The sequence below is a fragment of the Trichechus manatus genome, unplaced genomic scaffold (genome assembly GCF_000243295.1).
Source record: "Trichechus manatus latirostris isolate Lorelei unplaced genomic scaffold, TriManLat1.0 scaffold00015, whole genome shotgun sequence".
NCBI classification, from domain to species: domain Eukaryota; kingdom Metazoa; phylum Chordata; class Mammalia; order Sirenia; family Trichechidae; genus Trichechus; species Trichechus manatus.
Genome location: NW_004443951.1, coordinates 11,081,728 through 11,102,967, shown reverse-complemented (window position 1 = coordinate 11,102,967; position 21,240 = coordinate 11,081,728). Strand labels below are relative to the sequence as shown.

Here is a 21,240-nt window from a genome sequence, read left to right as displayed (position 1 = left end):
CAATAAGCTACAGAAGAAGCCAGACTGAGTAAGGTACAGCCCTGAGCTTCTGCATACCTTTATTGAAATTGTTGATGGCCTGGGCGGAGCCAACATGGTGCTGTAGACAGAAGCACCATGCTGTCCCTCGGTAGGAAAGACCCAAAAAACTAAGCAAAACAGATACAAACATCAATCCTGGAACCCTAAGATTAAAATGAAGGGATAAAGAACTCAAGCAAGCACTGACTGGAATAAGAAACTGACAGAGAACAGAGAACAAGGAGAGCTACAGAGTAGAGGTCCTCTACCAGCTAACGCGACACAGACCCACCATCTCAAACCCCTCAGCCACCAAGAATGGTGAACAGGGAGTATGGGAAGGCATCTTCATGGAGCTCCCAGCAGGAGACAGAGCACCTGGTAACCAGGGATTCATGCTTTTCCACCTCCCACCCTTCTTCCCTCTGCACAGCCTCCGCCGCTTTCCAGCAGGCCATGGAGATGCCAGCTCCTTGCTGCTTGGATTCACCCTGCCCCCACTGGCCGACTGCTTCAGTGCCATTTTTTTTTGTTGTTGCTGTTTTTTGCTTCTTTTTGTTTCTTCTGTTTCTCACTTCCTTCCTTTACTTTCTCCCATACGGCTGGCACCATGTGCCAACTCCACCTCTTTTTGGCGGTCAAGCCGCACCACTCTGCTGGAGAGGCACTTCCCCGGTCCACGCTGCTACACCAGTGGGCTCCCTCAGGATATTTTTTTTCTCAGTTTCTTGTCTCCCTCTACCTTCATTCCTTGCCCTCCTCCCAACCATCTGGCTGCATGTGCCATCTCTGCCACTTTTTGATGGGCTGTGCCACACCACTCAGCTGGGAAGTCACCGACACATGGCTTCCCCGGTCCATGCTGCCATGCTGGTGGGCTCTCTCAGGGCTTTTTAAAAAAATTTTGCTTCTGTTTCTCTCTCTTCTTTCCCACACTCACTTAGCTCCACACATCACATCTTCCCCCTTCCCTCCTGCCTATCTGCACCACATGCTGAGTGCCATATACCCAAGCAGCACAGGCACAGACCACCAGACCCTGCCGTGCACTGACCCCTGGCCCCAACCTGTCAGCACCAGTGCATGCCACAAACGACCCATCCCTGTACCTCCCCCTCCGCTGGACTTGCCCTGCTGCACCATAGCTGAGCGACTGGCCCTGCTCCCTGGACAAGGTGGTGAGGAGTATCATGTCCACAGGCAAGCAAACAACAAAAAAAGCCCATTCCGCCTGCCCAGACATAACCAAATAAAACAAAAAAGCAGGATAAAACAATCAAATCTACAATCAATGAATGAATAAAATAATTCCTGAATGTCCCAAAGACAGCAGACAATATCAAAACATAAAACAAAAAAGGACAGGATGGCCCCAGAAAGCATCCAAAACAAAACACCAGATGACTTTCTGGTAGAAGAAAAGGCACTGGAACTACCTGATAGGGAACTCAAAACTCTAATATTCAGGGCTCTGCAAGAAACGAAGGAAAACTCAGACAAAAATGAGTAAAAAATAGACAAAATCATGGAAAAGACAGACAAAACAACGGAAGAATTCAAGAAAATAATACAGAAACAAAATGTCAAAATAAACAAACAACTAGAAATCATACAAAAACAGCAATTAGAAATCCAAAAGATAAACAACAAGATTTCAGAAATGGACCATGCAATAGAAGGCTTTATGAGCAAATCTGAAACAATGGAAGACAGGATCAGTGAAATTAAAGACAAGTACTTGGATACAACTTTGAGGAAAAATCAAAGAAAAGAATGAAGAAACCCTGAGAATGATGTGGGATACAATCAAAAGCAAAAATTTGCATGTGACTGGAGTTCCAGAACAGGGGTAGAAAATGGAAAACACAGAGAGGATCATTGAAGAACTGCTGACAGAGAACTTCCCTAATATTATGAAAGATGAAAAGCTGACCATCCCAGAAACTCAAAGAAGCCCATATAAGATAGACCTCAAAAGAAAATCATCAAGACATATCATAATCACACTCACTAAAACCAAAGACAAAAAAAGAATCCCAAGAGCGGCTTGAAAAAAACAAAAAGTTACATACAAAGGGGAAACAATAAGACTAAACTCTGATTACTCAGCAGAAACCATGCAGGCAAGAAGGCAATGGAATGACATATATAAAACCTTGAAAGAAAAAATTGCCAAGCAAGAATAATACATCCTGCAAAACTCTCACTGAAATATGATGGTAAAATTAGGACATTTCCAGATAAACAGAAATGAAGGGAATATATAAATACCAAAACAAACTTACAAGAATTATTAAAGGGAGTCCTTTGCTTAGAGAATCAACAACATCAGGCAACAGTCTGAATCTAGGATGCAAGACCACATTAGCCAGATGCCAACCTAGGTAATGAACTCTCAAGGATAAAACAAATCTAAAAGATTTATAACCGAAAACCAGAGAGGTCAATCTGTTAATGACAACAATGTCAGAACAATAACAGAGGGAGTAAATGGTGTAGGTATAGAACTTTCAAATGAAGAGGAAGTCAAGGCAATATCAAGTAACAGAAGACTGCTTCAAACTTAGGAAGATAGGGGTAAATTTCAAGGTAACCACAAAGAAAGTTAACAAACCTACTCATCAAAATAAAGAAGAAAAACATAAAGTCTCGGTAAACACAAAATCTACAAAAACAAAAGAAATTTAAAAAAGCCCACAAACGAAAGGAATTCTGCACAGGAGAATAAAAGGAACAAAGAAAACGTCAGCATCACAAAAAAAAAAGCACTACAAAATGACACCAATAAACTCACACCTATCAATAAACACGCTGAACATAAATGGCTTAAATGAACCCATAAAGAGACAGAGAGTGACAGAATGGATAAAATAACAGGACCCATCAATATGCTGTCTACAAGAGACACACCTTAGAAACAAAGACATAAATATATTAAAAATCAAAGGATGGGAAAAAATATATCAAGCAAACAGCAAACAAAAAAGAGCAGGAGTAGCAATACTAATCTCAGATAAAATAGACTTTAAAACAAAATCTACCATAAAAGACAAACAAAGACATTATATAATGATTAAAGGGACAATCCACCATGAGGATATAACCGTAATAAATATCTATGCACCCAATGACAGTGCTCCAAAATACATAAAATAAACTCTAACAGCACTGAAAAGAGAAATTGACAGTTCCACAATAATAGTAGGAGACTTCAAAACACCACTCTCGGTGAAGGACAGAACATTTACAAAGAAACTCAACAAAGATCAGAAGATCTAAAGGCTACAGTCAACCAACTTGACCTTATAGACATATATGGAACACTCTACCCAACTGCAGCAAAGTACACATTCTTTTCCAATGCACATGGAATGTTCTCCAGAATAGAACACATCTTAGGCCACAAACCAACCCTCAACAAAATCCAAAACACTGAGATAATACAAAGCATCTTCTCTGATCACAATGCCATAAAAGTAGAAATTAATAACAAGAAGAGCAAGGAAAAAAATAAAATACATGGAAATTGAACAACACCCTGATTAAAAACCACTGGATAACAGAAGAAATCAAAGATGGAATAAAAAAATTCCTAGAATCAAATGAGAATGAAAACACTTCATACCAAAATCTTTGAGACATAGCAAAGGCAGTGCTCAGAGGTCAATTTATACCAATAGATGCACACATCAAAAAAAGAAGAAAGGGACAAAATCAAACATTAGCTACACAACTCAATCAAACAGAAAGAGAACAGCAAAAGAAGTCCACAGCCACCAGAAAAACAGGAAATAACAAAGATCAGAGCAGAAATAAATGAAACAGAGAATAGAAAAACAATAGAAAGAATCAACAAAACCAAAAGTTGGTTCTTTGAAAGGATCAATAAAATCAACAAACTATTGGCCAAAATGACAAAAGAGACAGGAGAGGACTCAAATAACCCAAATAAGAAATGAAATGGGGGACATTACAACAGACCCAAATGAAACAAAAAGGATCACAACAGAGTACTATGAAAAACTATGCCCCAACAAATTTGAAAACCTAGAGGAAATGGACAAATTTCTAGAAACAGACTACCTACCCAAACTAACACAAACAAGTCAAAAATCTGAACTGACCTATAACAAAAGATTGAAAAAGTAATTTAAAAAACTCCCAACAAAAAAAAGTCCTGGCCCAGATTGCTTCATTGGAGAATTCTACCAAATGTTCAGAGAAGAGCTTGTACCAGTGTTACTGAAAATATTTCAGAACACAGAAAAGGAAAGGATACTTCCAAATTCATTCTACGAAGCCAGCATAACCCTGATACCAAAACCAGGCAAAGATACCACAAAAAAAGAAAATTACAGACCAATATCTCTCATAAATATAGATGTAAAAATTCTCAACAAAATTCTAGCCAATAGAATTCAGCATCATATCAAAAGAAATTGTTGATGGCCCACAATTTGGCCCCTGAATGTGTTCAAAAACTGGAACTCAGAGGCTGGTACATCTAGGTCAGATGACATATGAAGATAAGTAATTCCCACAGATTCTTTATTGGGGTCAGACCTTTAAGGCTGATGATGAAAATGGCCTCTGGTTGCTTATATATTGGTCAGTCCAATCATGTAATGTAACTGCAACTCCAGTCACTAGCTAGGCTTCTTAGTCTAGATTCCTCCAGAAGGGGAGCCTGAGATTAGTGCTCATCTGCAGGTAGTTTATTTTAGGATGTAATCCCAGGGAACAAAGAGTGGGGGCCGGGGAAGGGAAAAGCAGAAAGGGAAAGCTAATTCAAGGTGCATTCTTGAGTTGATCACAACTGTGGCAACTGGGGCTTGTCCTGCTACAACTTTTTGAGGAACTGTGTATAAAGCACCCCAAAATTATCCACCTACAGGCCAGAGAATTTATCCTCCAACTCCCATCACCTTTTTGCCAAGGGTTGTCTCAAGAGGTATAAACATCCTCACACATCCAGAATCACCTGTGTGAGTACCAGATGGTTCCCACAGAAGCCCAGGAGCAGAAAGTGAGAGATGTGTGGAGTAGCTGAGGTGAGGTGCTGTCACATGACACTTGTGTGACACTGGTTCCCCAGCAATGGATGGAGTCAAAGGAGGGCCAAGAAGATGTGAGGCAAGCACAAGAGATTACCCACTGGCTGGACTTCAGCACGGGATTAACTGTTATCTTTTCATGGTAGTTGACATCATCTGCTGGCAGGTGCAAGAAGAGGGAGGTGAGATTAGAGTATCAGGGGAACAATACATCTCTGTTCTTTATCTCTTGCTGAGCTCTCTCCCCAAACTAAACTGGGTACATGTCTTCCCCTGATTACAAAGGCCAGCAGTTTAAAATAGCAAAGAACAAACAGACTCCTAGAGGAGATGAGATAAGTCACAGGTCCTGAATGTAGAAGGTGGTGTGACAAGTGTACTTCAGGGGTTGAGAGAAAGAACATTCATTGGGGTGAATGATAAGAGCTTTGAGCAGAAGGTAGCAGTGGGGACAGGCCTTGAAGGGCGGATAGACTTAGATAGACATGTTCTTGGGCTCAAGGACTAAGCAACATCTCCAAAGGGCCTTCTCCTTGGAGGGGATAATCTGACTCAGGAGGACAAACTAGCAGATGTTGGACAAAATAGAGAACTCTAAAGATATAAAAAGAAATAAATATCTAAAAGTAAATCTTACTGTGCCCCTTTTAGGAATCAGATGGCAACAAGGGTGTATTAGTTTCCTGTGGCTGCTATAACAAATTATCACAAATTTAATAGCTTAAAACAATACAAATTTACCATCTTACAGTTATGGAGATCAGAAGTTCAAAATGGGTCTCACTGGGCTAAAACCACGGTGTCAGCAGGGTTGCATTCCTTCTGCAGAGTCTAAGGGAGAATCTGTTTTCTTGCCTTTTCCAGCTTCTCTACGCTGCTTGTATGCCTTGGCTCATGGACCCTTTTCATCTTCAAAGCCAGCAATGAAGGGTTGAACATTCTTATATCAAATCACTCCAACCTCTGCTTCTGTCACTGTACCTCCTTCTCTGACTCTGAATCCTCTTTTGCCTCTCTCTTTCACACTTAAAGACCATTGTGATTACATTGGTCCCACTTGGATAATCCAGTGTAATTTAACTATTTATACTCAGCTGATTGTAACCTTAAGTCCCCTCTGCCATTTAACATAACATAAAAGATTCCAGATATTAGGACATCGGCATCTATGGGAGGTCATTTTTCTGCTACAACAAAGAGGATAAAGGAATAATAATTATTTCCTTCCAGGCTTGTCTGTGCCATCTGAGGGTCCAGCTTGCATTAATAACTGTGTGACCTTGGGCAACTTACTTAAACTCTCTGCCTCAGTTTCCTCCTTTGTAAAGTACTCAATACACAGTAAATAGCAAATAAATGCATCTATTATTGTTTTATTATTGTCCATATTATTATCATATTTAGGTGGTGGGAAGCCACTGGAAGGGCTTTAAGCAGTAAAGTGTTCAGACCAGATTTGTGTTTTGGTTAAATGGCTTGGACAGGGTGTGCTCTGTCCCTGCTCTGGGTTTCTTCCTCACTAGGTCACCATGAGCAAGTATCTCCCCCTCTTTGAGTTTCTGTGTCCTTCCAGCTGCCCCCAGGGTTGAGCCCCACCTGACCCCTCCGAACCCTAGCAGCATCTTCATGAAATCTCTGTATTGGTTTTAGCTGAGCTCCTGTGCCTTGGAATCAGGATAAATTACTGTCCCTTGTTTCACCCCTGTCTGCTAGCATTGTTGCTGCTCAAAGGAATTAATCAGGTTTATTAAGCATGACCTCTCTTTTGTGAGCCCTGCTCCGGCCTGCCGATCTGTACCTGTCTGCTGCCCTCCTAGCTCAGTTCCAGTCACAGAAGACTCAGCCTCTGTTGGTGCTCTGGTGGGGGTAGGGACAGACAGCTGGGTGGCCACATCTTTTGTTGTTTGCAGAGACTGACGCACTAGGCTGGATCAGACAAAGGCAGGGTGTTCTGCCGTAGCGGGCACAAGGCTCTTTGTTGCCATGGCTGTGGAAAAATAGGAACAAAGGAATAAACATTGCATCCAAACACACTAATAATTAACACTTAGCACCATGGATATAAAAAGCACTTAATACTAAATTACTACAATAATAAGGTTATTCTTTATCCAGTCCTACTACATATGGCACCATACCTTGGTAGTTAAGTACATGTCGCCTGGAGCCCGACTGCCTGAGTACAAATCCTGGCTCTGCTATTTGCCTGCTCTGTGACCTCAGACAAGTTATTCAAGCTCCTTGAGTCTCAGTGTTCACAACTATACAGCACCAATGACGAAATTACTCAACTCATGGGGTTTTATGAGTTCGTACTGTGCTTACAAAGTGCTTAAACAAGGCCTGTCCCATAATAAACACTAAATAAATATACATTTTTATATACTCATTTAGAGCTTTACATATATTGGTCAGCAAATTTAGACCTCAAAAAAAAAAAAGAAAAACTTTCGACATAGACATTACTATTATCTATATTTTGCAGCTGAGGACATCAAGACTCAGAGAGGTTGAATAACTTTACCAAAGCTACTCATCAAGAAAGTAGCAGAACCCAGTTCTGTCTGACTCTAAGGTCACCTCTCTCCACTGCACCAGATCGCTGTCCTCCCTGAGCTTCTGGCAGAGCATAGCACCTCTACGTAACCAACTTTTGTTCAGTATTTAAAAGTAGCTCAATTCCTAAATGACCACCTGGATAAAAATAAAACTCAGTGTTATAATATCTCTGGGCAGGAGAGTATCCTGACTATATCATTAGTCACAAGGCACTGTGCTAAGTATGTCCCTTGTCTTGGCCCCCACGGATTTCTCCACCCCTCACTTGTCCTTCCAATTTATGGCTAGCTCCTGATGGCTCCTCCCCTCTGCTTCTCCCATGTCCAGATGTCCATTTGCAATTGATAAGAGTTGGCTGGGTCCATCTTGGACTCTGGGAAACACAGCCCTGGCTCCTCAATGAAGGCATAGCCTGTGTCAGAATGATGATCTGTGAAGGGGCCTCCTCAGAGGTCCCCAGACCATGTCCACACCTCACTCAAGGTAGCAAAGCTCACCCATGTGGGGATGGGCAAGCCATCTGTGCTATGTGGATTGGCACACTATCACTGCCAGGCCCCAACCACAGGCCCTCTTCCTCCACCTCTTCCACCCACAACTGCCCTGTGCCTTCCACTCATACCCCTGGGGCTCCCAAATGAAGACCCGAGCAGAAGAAAAACAGCCAGGCTGCAGATTTCATGAAAATGGCAGATGTGTAGTTGGACAGACATGGGTTGGATTTCCACCATGCCACTTAACAGCTATGTAACTTGGGGTAGTCACTTAACCTCTCTGAGTCTCAGTTTCCTTATCTCTGAAAGGGAATAATCTCTATTCTTAAGGTTTCTGTGAAGATTATAATCAATGTATATAAACTGTGTTGTACCCAGCGGTGCTCAGTAAATGGTAACTATTGTCAGACGTAAGTCGGTCTCCTTATGTTCATTTAAAGAATACGTACTTTCTCTCCCTAAATTCTTACTGGGCTGCAGGGTCAGCCCACCCAGCAGTGTTGCTGTGAGGGGCCTGGCAGGGTTGAAGATGAGCTCTCTTGCTGGGCCTGGACTCCAGTCTGAGGCAGACATGGGTCTTGGAGGTGACAATCCTCAGTTTCTGCTCTTCTGTCTGTGGTTGGGTGACCAATCATCCCTGTTTTCCCAGGACTGTCCCAGCTTTAGCACTGAAAGTTCCCAGTCCTGGGAACCCCCTTATTCTTAGGCAAACTGGGGTAGTTCGTCACTCTATCAAGGCAGCTGGCTCAGGGCAGAAGAAGAAGGTGTCAGAACTGAAGAAGAAGATGGCCTTTCCATAACCCTTTCCAGCTTGCTGGCTGGATGGGGCAAGCTGGGCACCTCTCAGCCCCTTCTGGGTCTCCAGGCACAACACCCGGTTAAACAGCAGGGCAAGGGTGACACCTAGAGGTCTTGTGAAAAACTGCAATCTGCCCCCACCCAGCTCTATGACCTGGCCCTTGAGACTTTAGTTGGTTCATTAATATATACAGGTAGTCCCTGACTTACGACCATTCCAACAACTGTCATAAATTGATTCTGACATAAGTCAAATACCTCATTTTTTTTAGTATTCATTATTATTGCTTTTTATTATCAGTACCTTTATAAATCCGGCAGTGATTTTAATCATAAAATTGAATATCTGCAAGTGAACATCTGAGAATGATAACATTAGTAAATTACACGCTGCAACATATTACTAACATAAGATGTACAAAAAAAACCAGATGGTTGTAAGTGCAGTTCATCGTAACTCGAATACATTGTAAGTCTGGATTGTCTGTATTTATTGAGCGCTCATCATGTGCCAACCCTTTTGTTAGGCACTGGGCCTAAGTCTGACTTTGTAGAGCTTACATTCTAGTTAGAAAATGGAATTTATGCAAATAATTAGACAATTAAATCACAATCACAATAATACTAAAAAATACAAAGTGTTAAGAAAGTTTATAATAGGAAGATGTAGTTTTGGGGGTCTTGGCAGGCATTCTCAAGCAAGTTAAATTTATGTTGAGACCTGCTGAATGAGAAGGTGTTGGCCAGGTCAGAGCAGGAGGAAAAAAGCATTCAGGCAGGAGGGGTCAGCAAAGACAAAAGCTCTGGGTGGAAAGAAGCATGAAAACTTTCAAGAAACTGATTACTGGTATGAGGGAGGAGGAGAATGGTAACAAATAAAGCTGAAGAGGTTGGCAGGACCAGTCATGAAGGGCCCTGTCAATCATAGGACAATTTTTTGTTTTTACGCTAAGGAAAATTTAATGAGAACTTATTGAACTTTTAGCAGGACAGTAAGGTGATCAGATCTGCATTTCTCAGTGCTAACTCTGGCTACAGAGTGGAGACTGGTTCAGAGAGGAGCAAGCCTAGAGCCAGGAAGGCAATTAGAAGGTCTTTGCAGTGTCCAGGTGATGTAGAGACGGTGCTAATCTGGACTCAAGTGGTGACAGAGGAGGTAGAGGCAGGGAGCTGGCTAGAAGGCCACTGCAGTGTTCAGATGAGAGATGCGGCGACCTGTACTCTGGTGATAGCAGAGAGATGACGAGAAACGCGAGGGGTTGAGATATATTATGGCAATAGAATGGACAGGACATGGTGACTGGCTGGAAGTGAGGGATCACGGACAGGGAGGTTCAAAGATGACTCTCTGGTTTCTGACTAGGACCTCTGCAAAGCAATGAGGTAGCTGCTGAAATGGGAACACAAAGAAGGAGGACAGTGCTGGACACGTTGAACATGAGGTGCCTGTGGGACTCCAAGTGAAGATGGCAAACGGTTGAATAAAGGTTAAGAAGGGGGCATAAATGTGGGAATCATCTGCGTGTAGATGGTAACCAAAGCCCTGAGCAGTGCTAACATTTAGAAGTGGGCAGAGAAAAAATGTGGGCGAAGGAGTAAAAGGAAAACCAGGTGAGTATGGTGTTATGAAAGCCAGTGAAAAGAGTGTATCAGAAAGGAGAGAGTTGTCAAGTCTATAAAATATTTTTGAGATACACTGAGATGAGACCTAAAAATTGCCCATTGGACAACATGAAGACCATTGGTGACCTTAGGCCCTTTTAAGGTGGAGTGACAGAGAGAGGTCAAATTAGAGTGAGATGTGGAGTAAGTAGCTGGTGAGCAGTGGAGAAAGTGAGTGTGGTTCTCTGCCTGCAAAGAATGTTCTTTCCCAGACAGCCACCTGGCTCGCTTCTTCACTTCAAGACTTAACTCAAAAGTCACCTTCTCAGTGTGTCAAGCCCTCCGTCCATCAGGGAGAAGGGCGAAGTCATGTGAAAGCCGAGGGGTGGGCGAGCCCAGAATGGAGTGAGGTTGGTGGGGGTGCCGCCCTTGCTGGCACGGAGAGAGTAAAGCGGCAGAAGTGGGGTGGGTAATGGAAAAGAGCCGGAGTTAGGATTTCAGAGGAGTTGAGTGCAGTGTCGGGTAGCTGCTGGGCCTACGCTGGAAGCCGCAGGAAGGACTCTGCGACCTCGGCTCCTCGGCCCTCCACAGCCCCCGCCTCTACCTCTGCTGACCGGGCCGCAGTAGTTATAGAAGTTGCACAAGGTATCCAGCACCGCCACCACTGACACTTGGTCCCGCGCGGCCTCCAGTGGCGTCATCCTGTTCGCCTCGGCCTCGACCTGAGCCCCTACCCTCAGCACTGGACACCACTGGGGCTGCGGGAAGTGAAGTCTGACCTGGTGGGAGAACAATACCCACGGCCACCACTACCCTTATTTGGTCTCTTCAGAGCCTAGTCTGTGCTCTGGGTCAAGGTCACCCTGCCCCTGCCAAGATCACCTTTTCCTTTCAGATGGCCCCCTCTTAACCTCTAGAAATCTTACCCTTCTTCCCTCAGGAGCAAATAGGAAGTGATGGGCCAGGGGTTCTGTTTCTGCTCCTGTGTCCATACCTGAGACCCTTGAGCAGAAAACCCTGCAGCTGAACCAGAGGCTTGGAGCCACCAGGGCTACTCACTTGGGGGCCTGACCATGTAGGGACAAGATAGCCCATTCTGCCCCAGCCCTGGGCCCCTTCCCCCAGAATCTAGTGGCCAAAGCCAGGCCCTTCCCAGTGCCCAACCAGTACTCAGCCCTACTGCATCTGTTGTCCTAATCTTACTGCAGTCCCTGTATCTGTGACCCCCTGTGGCCTCTGTGCTTTGGCTGCCCTGGCCTCACCACCGACCTGGTCAAAAGTCACCAGCAGTCCCAACCTGACCCCACACAGCCAGGCCCAGGTTCTCAGACTAAAACCTGGGCTCCTGCCAGGCTGCAGCTCACCAGCTGTACTCACTCTGCAACCTGAGAAATCTCAGCACAGTCTAAGAGCTAGTACTGGGGACACTATCCCCTTTTGGAATGGGGGGTGGGAAAGATGAGGTCCTCTAGCTCCCCACAGTGGAGGCTCTCACTGTCCCTGCAGTCACTTAAGGGTTCAGCATCATCCCGTCCACCACCATAAGGGTTCCCGGCCAGGGGGAACGGTTCAGGCATTGCCCAAGGCCACATAGTCAGTGAGCAGTCAAATGGAGTTGAGCAGGAGCTAGGGCAGCCTTGCCCTGTGGTAGTCCCTATACTTTCCACTGGAGATGGGGGAGAAGCCTGAATGGGGGTGGGGATGAAGAGAGAAGGATGGATATTTAATACTACCCAGGACTCCCAGGAGTGAGCTAAGGCTTTTTCTGGGCCATTACTCCCGTCCAACTACATTGACTAGGTTGCCTGGCCTTTGACCCCATACCAGGGCAGTCCCTGCCCCATCTCTACAGCAGGCCACACAACACCCTTGGAAGTGCCACTGTCACTGTACAAAGAGACAGAATAACACAATAGCAACCTCAATGGCAACAGCTATTTACTGAACACTTACTCTGTGCCATATTCTCTGTGCCAAGCCTTTTACATATTATCTCTTAATCACAACAACCCTATGAAGTTGGTACTGTTATTATTCCCATTTTTACCAATAAGGAAATTAAGGTTCAGAGAAGTTAAGCAACTTGCCCCAAGTAAATGTTGAAGGTGAATTTCAAATGCCTCCCCAACCTCATGCTCCACTGCTCCTCTGAGGGTTTGGTTCACATTCCCTTGCTGAGCCTTTGCTTTGGCTGTTTGCTCTTCTTGAAATACCCTTCCCAAACCCTTCAAGGGCAGCCCAGCTGAAGTCCTAGAAGACTCCCGATTTCTTCAATCCAGTGATCTCATAGAATTCTGAGTCTCAGGGCTACAAATGCCCCAGAAAGCTTCTAGGGCCCAGTGCCCAGTCAGGAAGCTGCAAAGAGCAAGGACCGCCTGAGCTCTAGTCGCAATCAGGAGTGAGTGGCAGTGGGGAGGGGTGGAAAGATATCGGTGCAGTTGTGCCTCTCGGGTCCTGAGCCACTATTTTTTCTCCAAATCATGCTTGGCACAAGGGGGTAAACAATGTCAAAAGAGAAGTGGGGTTGAAAAAAGAGACAGGTGCGGCTGAGAAATTGCCTGGGAGAAAGGAGAGACAGGAATCATATAGACCCTATAACATCAATTTGTCTGGACTATTTTTAGGAGGAGGTGAAAATCCGTAACTTAACACATTATACTAAAACATAATATTAAAATTTGGCAAAAGAAACATGAAGTTTAAAAGCGAAATTTTAAAGATAAAACATGAAACTACTAAGAAATTCCGTGCTTGTGGAGGGAGAATTCGGGCTTCTCCCTCAGCCGAGGGCTGATTCCCTTTCCTCCGAGATTGGGGGATGGGTGATTGCCCAGAGGCTGGCACCGAGTGAAGGCAGCAATTGTGATTTTCGGAGCTGGGGGAGGTAGGTTCAGTGCGTAAGAGTGTGGCCCGGCCCGAGGCCCTACGAAGGGGCACCCCTGCGTCCTCGCTGTACCTTCAGCGACAGGGTCTGGGTGGGGCGGTGGAGAGAGCCGCCGGCGGTACCACAGGCTCCGCCCCCTACCTTCAGCTCCGCCTTCCCCCGGACTCCGCGTGTTTCACTACTAGCAACTCAGAACCAGTGGTCCCGTAGCAGCTCCAGGTTGGCTTGGCGTGGCGCGGCAGCGTAATCTGCGAGTCACCCCACCCCCGCCCCGCCCCGCCCCACCGCCACCAAGGGTCGGTCCGTGACTTCTCTCGGGAAAAGAGCGAAAAAACGCGAACTGCCGGCAGAACTGGACTCCATCAGTTTCCGACGACCAGTTTTGGACCGAGAGCGGGAGTCCCGAACGACAACTGGGCGGCCCCAGGGGAAGGACAGGCCGGGGTCGCTATCCGGAGAGCCATGGCCGCGTCCGCCCGCCGCCTGTGCCACATCGCCTTCCACGTGCCAGTGAAGCACCCCCTCTCCCGGGACTTGCAGCGCTTCTTCGGCTTCCAGCCCCTGGCGGCGCGGGAGGCAGATGGCTGGCGGCAGCTAGCCCTGCGAAGCGGAGACGCAGTCTTCTTGGTGAATGAGGGTGCGGGACCCGGGAAGCCGCTGTATGGCCTGGACTCGCGTCACGCCGTGCCCAGCGCTGCGAACCTGTGCTTCGAAGTGGACAACGCGGCAGCCGCCGCCCGGGCGCTAGCTGCGCGGGGCTGCCGCATACCAGTGCCCCCTGTTAACGTGCGGGATGCACAGGGTGCCGCCACCTACGCGGTGGTGAACTCGCCGGTCGGCAACCTCAGCCTTACCTTGCTGGAGCGCACGGGCTACCGGGGGCCCTTCCTGCCAGGCTTTGAGCCCGTGCGGTCAGTGCCTGGCCCCGGCTGGGTCAGCCACGTGGACCACCTGACTCTGGCCTGCACCCTCGGCAGCTCCCCCACACTGATGCACTGGTTCCAGGACTGCCTCGGCTTTCTCCACCTGCCGCTGAGCCCAGGTGAGGATCCGGAGGTGGGCTTAGAAGTGACTGCGGGGGTTGGACGTGGGGGGCTGCGGCTCACCGCCCTGCAGACACCGACGGGCAGTGCTGTCCCCACCCTTGTGCTGGCTGAGTCCCTGCCGGGGGCTGCCGGCGGGAAGGACCAGGTGGAGCAGTTCCTGGCCCGGCACCAAGGGCCGGGCCTGCAGCACGTGGGGCTGTACACGCTTGACATCATGGAGGCCACTGAAGGCGTGACAGCAGCGGGGGGCCAGCTCCTGACTCCTCCTGAGGCTTATTACCAGCAGCCCGGCAAGGAAGGCCAGATCCTAGCTGCAGGTCATGTGCCTAGCCTGCTAGCCCGACAGGGAATACTGCTAGATGGTGATCAAAGCAAGTTCCTGCTGCAGGTCTTCACCAAGTCCCTCTTTCCCGAGGACACCTTCTTCCTGGAGCTGATTCAGAGGCAAGGGGCCACAGGCTTTGGCCAGGGCAACATCAGGGCCCTGTGGCAGTCCGTGCAGGAGCAAGCTGCCAGGTGCGGGAGAGCCTGAGGAGGGTGTTACTGAAGCCCAGACACACCTACAGGGAAACATCCTTAGAGACCCGACTAGCGAAAGACCTTGCTCCAGGGGCCAGGTGTGACCTCAGAAGGTCAGAAGTTGTCTCACTGGGGTTCTAGGCGGTGGGTTTTGTTTTTACTATGAAACATTTGTTACATACACTTTCTAATACATATGCAAAATATAAAGAATAATAAAGGAATTACACTATCAGAAAGAGAACATAACCAATACTTGTGAAATCTCCTAGTGCCCTCTGATCCCATTTCTCTCCCACTCACTCCCCCCAATTTTGTGATTATCAACCCCTTGCTTTTCTGTATACAGTATGTAATATAACCCTAAATAACTATGATTTTAGTACTTGAGGTAGGAATTTAAGACAATAAATCCTCCCCAGTGCCTCCCCTCTCCCTAGGAAGCTGCAGGTGGGGAGGGGCTGGGACAGGGCCACTGCTCCAATCAGAGGTGACCTGGACTGAGGGCGTTGGGTGTCCACTGCTGGCAGGTACTGGCAGGTGCTCCCTGCAGCTGCTTTCTCCCTCTCTCCTGGGGCCTGGGGGAGGACAAATCACCCGATTTCCAGCTGCCTGGGGCTACCTAGGAGCTCAGCCAGTGGAAGCCAGGTCCAAGCAGGACTTCACCACTTTCTCGGTTCCTCAGAGGCAGGGAGTGAGGGGGCTAGGAAGGGGGTGGAAAGCTCTCCAAAATGACTACAGAAAATAAACACTTTATTAAACAACAGGATTCTCAGGAGTGGGCACTTCCAGAGGCATCACTGGGCCACACTGTTGAGGCTGGGTGCATCAGTGGGGACATGGGGCCGAAAGAAATGATCCAGGACTTGCTGGCCCGGGCTGGGCTTTTTCCGACTAGACGAGATAGACACCTGGGACCTTTTGGAACCCTGTGCAGAGAAGCCAAAGTAGGGAGGCACTGAGGAGGGAGCAGCAGAGAATCCTCCTCCCATTCCCTTCTCCTTACTCCACTGATTTAGTTCAAGTTCTAGCCTGGAATGTTGCAAAAGCTTTCACCCTGACCTCCAGTATCTGCCCCTCAGATCAACTCTCCAAAAGGCAGACAGAGGGATCTTCCTAAAATGCAAGTCTAACTCCTCTCTCTTCTACTTAAAATGCTTCAGCAGCCTCAGGCCCTAACTGACCTGGGGAGGCCCTGCTGGCCCCTCCAGGTAAACCAGATGCTCACAGCTCCCGGAGCACGGAGCACAGCAGACTGCATTGTGCTTCACCTTTGCTCACGCTACTCTCGGCCCTGGAAAGAACATTCTTACTGCTAATTCCCCTCCCAAATCTGGAGAAAACGACTCATTTCTGGGATCCAAATGATAAACTGCCTCTCTAAGCAGCCCTTCCTGATCTTTGCCTCCCAGACAGAACTGATCCTCCCCACCACATCCGAAAAACAGTACAAACATTTCACACACCTGTGACATTGTACTCTCCACTGTGTGTTCCCCTCTCCTGGATCTCAGACTATAAATTCCCCAAGTCAAGAACTATTTCCCTCTCTCCAGTGAAGCCTGGAGCAGAAAATGCTCACCTCAGCAGGTGTCTTTTAACTGACTGAAAGCTCCTGAAGACCAAAATGGCTGGTGAGGGCCAAGAGACTTACCTTGCAGGCCCCTGGCTGTTGGCCCTCATACATCCGGAATACCTAGTCAAGAAGATGGGGAGAGTACAGGGCTGGCACCTTCCCCACAAAGAGCCAAACCCCTGTGTTCTGCCCTTGACTTCATGCCTCAGCACTTCTGTTTAAAATATATGGATTTTTGTTTTTTCCTGTTTACACAGTAATAGGTTCACGTAAAACATTTAGGAAATACAAAAAAGAGTAACAAAGACAACAAAGGTAGTGCCTTTTTCATGGCAGTAGAGACAGCTGCAGTGTGGAACTCCTCTCGGGTCAGCCAGCGAGCGCCAGGTGGTGCGGTGGTCACCGGGATCTGCCCTTCCAGGGCCAGACCATATACTTGATATGTCAGCTTGATGTGAGAGAAGGTGTGGACAACCTGGTAAGGGAGGTGTGGGGGGTGAAGGGGCTGAAATAGGCCTGTGGACACTGCCACAAAAGCCATCATTCCTGGCCCCTCCATGGCTCACTCACCTCCCCGAGGTGCTTGAGGCGGGTGGCCGGGAGGGGCCCAGCCCAACTCTGCAGTTCCTGCAGCAGGGCCTCGTGCTGGTACTGCCCTGAGGACTCCATGGTCACCGATGGGAACTCCCACAGTCCTGCCAGCAAACCTGAGAGGAAGGGCAGGCAGGTGTGGGGTAGGCCTTAGCTGCTGACTTCTCCATTCCTTACTTGGTACTCATGCCATTACTTCTTCACTCCCCGTATCCAGGTACCTGAGCTTGGCCTCTGCACCAGCAGAAGTCGAGAGCCTCCAAGGGCCCCGGGCTGCTCCAGGACACAGGTGGCAGAGCATTCCTCCCTGGGGGGCCTGCGGCTGGCCTTTCGGGGAAAGTTGGCCACTCCCAGGGTCTGGTCCCAAGGCTTTGTGGGTGGTGGGCACAGCTGGCATTGTCCAGTGTTGGGAGCTGGAAACAGAGATCCCCAAGCCCCACTCAGGCCAGGGGGGGCTTAAGTGCCAAGCCCAGAGACCAGGCCTTGACCCAGATCCACAGAAACATACTCAGGTTGTAGGAACAACTGGAATGAGGCTTCCACAGGCAGCTCCCTAACAGGGCAGGGAAGGGGTGGGGCTGGGCCAAGGGCTGGTACTTACCACACTCCTCCACATCAGGGCTGTGTGGCAGGCTTTGGGAGGCTGAGAGCTGCTCTCGTTTCACCTGAGAAGCATAGGGAGGGGTGTCATGGGGCAAGAGTCACTCCCTAGGGCCCCTGAGTACCCCTTCCCCAGATGGCTCACCCTCTGGTGTGCTCTGCACAGGCTCTGCACAGGGCACTGGCTGCAAAGCGGGCGCTGCGGGGTACACACTGTGGCTCCCAGTTCCATGGCGGCTTGGTTGAAGTCCCCTGGCCGGGCTGGGTCCACCAGCAGCTGGGCTAAGCTCCTACAAGAAGGGAACATCACTGGAAGCCAAAGACCCTTTAGAGACATCCCTCCCACTCTACCCCTTACTCCCATATCCTACCAGAGTTGCTGGGAGACAAGGGTGCTGCTGGGATCAGCACCAATCGCCCGGACACGGCACAGCACCCGTACTACATTCCCGTCCACTATACCGGTTGCCTGGTACACAGGAGCCCAGGAATCAGCCTCGGCTGGCAGAAAGGAAGGTGGGCAGGGCACACAGTAAGGGTGGGGCTATGGGCTCACCTGGCCAAAGGCGATGGAAGCAATGGCTCCAGCTGTGTACCGCCCCACACCGGGCAGGAGCTGCTGCAGAGTCTCTGCTGTATGTGGCATGTGGCCCCCTAGCTCTTCTACCACCTGATTGGGATGGAAAGGCTTGAAGTTATGAGTGAGACACCTGAGGCCCCTGGGCTCCCACCCTTGTTGCCACCCCGTCACCTTCCGGGCTCCTTCCTGCAGGCGCCGGCCTCGAGAGTAGTAGCCCAGGCCAGCCCAGAGCTGGTTCACCTCCTGTGGGTGGGGTCAGAGGTCAGAGAGATTAGTGGTCAGTCCTCAGCCATCCCCATTCCCCCTACCCTAGGGTGGCTCTCACCTCCAGGGAAGCGCTAGCCAGGTCCTGTAGTGTCGGCCACTTCTAAACCCCAAAGCAGATAAAAAGAGATAAGGTCAAGGGTGAAGGAAGTGGAGCCCTTCTAAACCTCACCCCCAAAGGACAGGCTCTCATCTGGGGTCAGACCCACAACCCTCCCCTTCCTCCCCTGGAGTCACCTGCATCCATCGGGTATAGTAGTCAATCACCGTGGCAACCTGGGTCTGCTGCAGCATGATCTCTGAGACCCACACTGGCAGAGAGGGGTTGGCATGAGGGCACTGCTGACGTCCCCACTCCTAGCCCTCAGCCCCAAGGGACCCCAGGTAGGATGGCCAAGCTCTCAGGAGATACACTCACCAGCATACGCCCGCCTGTCCAGGTCCACCTCACCCTCTGCCTGCCAATGGAAGCCCAGATGGGGAATCAGCGTGGAGGGGCTGGGTACCAGCTTCTTACCCCACCATCCCTGTCCCTCGCCTGCCTACCAGCCTTCTCCAGGGTAGGTTGCGCTTCTCTCTGTCATACCAGCTCAGCAGGCTCCCCCGGAAGGCTGTGATCTCAGCTGTGTCTTTGAATAGATGGTACGGGGAGACGGAGGCCTGCAATACCACCTTCTTCTGCTGCCTGACCAGACCTGGGGGTGCCCAAGACACTCAAGGATTGTCCCTGCACAGGCTGTGCACCAGGACCTGGGACACAGCTGCCTGGCTGGCTGTCTTATTCTCACTAGGGCTCACCCACCCCACAGCCCCTCACTTAAGCTTTGGAGCTGGGGTCAGACTAGAGTTCTTTAGCTGTGTGTAGTCTTGGCCAAGTTCCTGGCCTTAATTTTCCTCAGGTGGTACTGCTGGCTCCTTTGTCTCTGAGCCACAATGAAGACCCAACAGTTCCAGCCAAGCACAAATGGGACCTGGGCAGGGCCTCCCTGTTTACACAACACTTCCAGGCTCATAAACTCATTTAATCCCCATGAAAGCCCCGCATACACTACTGCCCCATTTTACTGGTAAGAAAGCAGCCATTTGGTGCAATTAGCCCAAAGTCATACAGCAACAGAGTCAGAATTAGCTCCCAAGTCTCTTAATGCCTGATGCCATGCTTCCTTCCCAGCCTGAGTCTGCCCCTTTCATGGCCAATGAGACCAGGCCCCTGAGCCCTCCACCAGGACTGGGCTCCTCACCATCAGGGACAGAAGGCTTGGCCTGGCTGCTGTTGAGGACACATTTATCCCCTCCCTCTTGCCTAGATGCTTTCTTCCTGTGACTTCTCCCAGTTGGTCGTGGCTTCCTCATGATGGCCTAGAACACAAGGACCCAGCCAAAGTAGTCAGTCACAATGAGGCTGAATCTTGGGAGCCTGCAGAGGGTGCAGCCACCTCCTCCGTACACCACTCACAGAGAATATCTCACGTTTCTCAAGCACTCTCAAGATGCTCATGGGTTTGCTCTTGGCTGGCTGTGGCACTGAAGTATGACTAGAATGGCTGAGCTTCTGCAACTGGCCTCAGAGGGACCAGCATTAGTATAAACCCTGGAGACAGATAACGAATAGGGGCCAGTTCAAGGACCGAGGCCTCTTGTCGGGGAGCACCTGTGTATCCCTGACACTTACTGTGACTGTGTGTGTGGACTGGGGTTGTTTAGAGGTGTCTGGGAGCATGGAGTAGGGGCATGGGAGGTTTATTTAGGGATTGTTCTAGGGTAAAATCACCACGAAGTTACAGTAAAGCAAAAAGAAAGGTTTTATTTGGCATATGTTCAAAGATGCAAAAATGGGAAACAGACAAGCATGCTGCCACAGCCATGTCTGCCCGAGTCCAAGGAATATTACAGAATAGGCAAAAGTGGGAAAACAGACAAGAATGCTGCCAGCACCATGTCTGTCCGAGTCTGAGGAACTTTACAGAGTCATCAGTATATGTTAACATTACAAATGGGCAAAACCATTGAAAGCTTCACCTTTTCACAGATTGGCTAAAAACAGCTAAATCACTGTGATCCTACCTTTTGAATTGTCTTTCTTAATAATCATTGGTACAGATTTCAGTAAGCACAGTCAGGAAGGTCTTCATTGGTCCAACAAATCTTACTATTCACTAAATGCTAATAGAAAAAGATAAGAGTAGAAAGTATGTGGGTCTTTTGTGCTGTTTATGATTTGTTTATGTAAAAGGTTCACTAAAAGATGTTTTCCAAGATTGTCCGAGCTATCATCTTTATACCTCAGGGCCCAGTTGATGTGTCCTTGTGAGTCCAGCTCCAGCTGGGTCACATTCTAGGACAGGGAATAATGGCTCCAATATTATCTCCTAAATCAAGAGGCAGCATGTTTTTGCTGAAAGGGCCTTTAGTAGTCATCTAGTCGATGGTGCAATGGTTAAGCGCTCAGCTGCTAACCAAAAGGTTGGCAGTTTGAACTCACCCATCGGCTCTGCAGGAGAAAGACCTGGCCATCTGCTCCCATGAAGATTACAGCCTAAGAAATCCTATGGGGGGGACTCCGGCAAGATGGCGGTCTAGGCAGAAGCACCACGCCGTCCCTCCACAACAAAGATCCGAAAAACTAAGCCAAACAGAGAATCAACAATCCTG

General features: G+C 48.5%; 2 protein-coding genes across 2 annotated transcripts in view; one reads left to right on the top strand and one right to left on the bottom strand.

The window, feature by feature from the left end:
* The first annotated feature begins 13,874 nt into the window (after positions 1-13,874).
* On the top strand, positions 13,875-14,990 carry HPDL (4-hydroxyphenylpyruvate dioxygenase like). Its single transcript, XM_004372058.1, has one exon. The coding sequence runs from the start codon at positions 13,875-13,877 to the stop codon at positions 14,988-14,990; it is 1,116 nt and encodes a 371-aa protein (XP_004372115.1).
* A 721-nt stretch (positions 14,991-15,711) lies between these two features.
* Positions 15,712-21,240, bottom strand: part of MUTYH (mutY DNA glycosylase) — an 18,313-nt gene continuing 12,784 nt past the window's right edge. The window contains exons 2-16 of the mRNA XM_004371804.3: positions 19,830-19,947; positions 19,135-19,283; positions 19,007-19,046; positions 18,826-18,899; positions 18,650-18,691; positions 18,496-18,567; positions 18,301-18,414; positions 18,116-18,213; positions 17,890-18,034; positions 17,746-17,809; positions 17,366-17,557; positions 17,124-17,260; positions 16,876-17,028; positions 16,632-16,673; positions 15,712-15,906 (exon numbers count right to left, since the gene is read on the bottom strand). Coding sequence (XP_004371861.2) covers positions 15,775-15,906; positions 16,632-16,673; positions 16,876-17,028; positions 17,124-17,260; positions 17,366-17,557; positions 17,746-17,809; positions 17,890-18,034; positions 18,116-18,213; positions 18,301-18,414; positions 18,496-18,567; positions 18,650-18,691; positions 18,826-18,899; positions 19,007-19,046; positions 19,135-19,283; positions 19,830-19,947 — 1,572 coding nt within the window. The 3' untranslated portion in view covers positions 15,712-15,774. The remainder of the gene's footprint in view (positions 15,907-16,631; positions 16,674-16,875; positions 17,029-17,123; positions 17,261-17,365; positions 17,558-17,745; positions 17,810-17,889; positions 18,035-18,115; positions 18,214-18,300; positions 18,415-18,495; positions 18,568-18,649; positions 18,692-18,825; positions 18,900-19,006; positions 19,047-19,134; positions 19,284-19,829; positions 19,948-21,240) is intronic.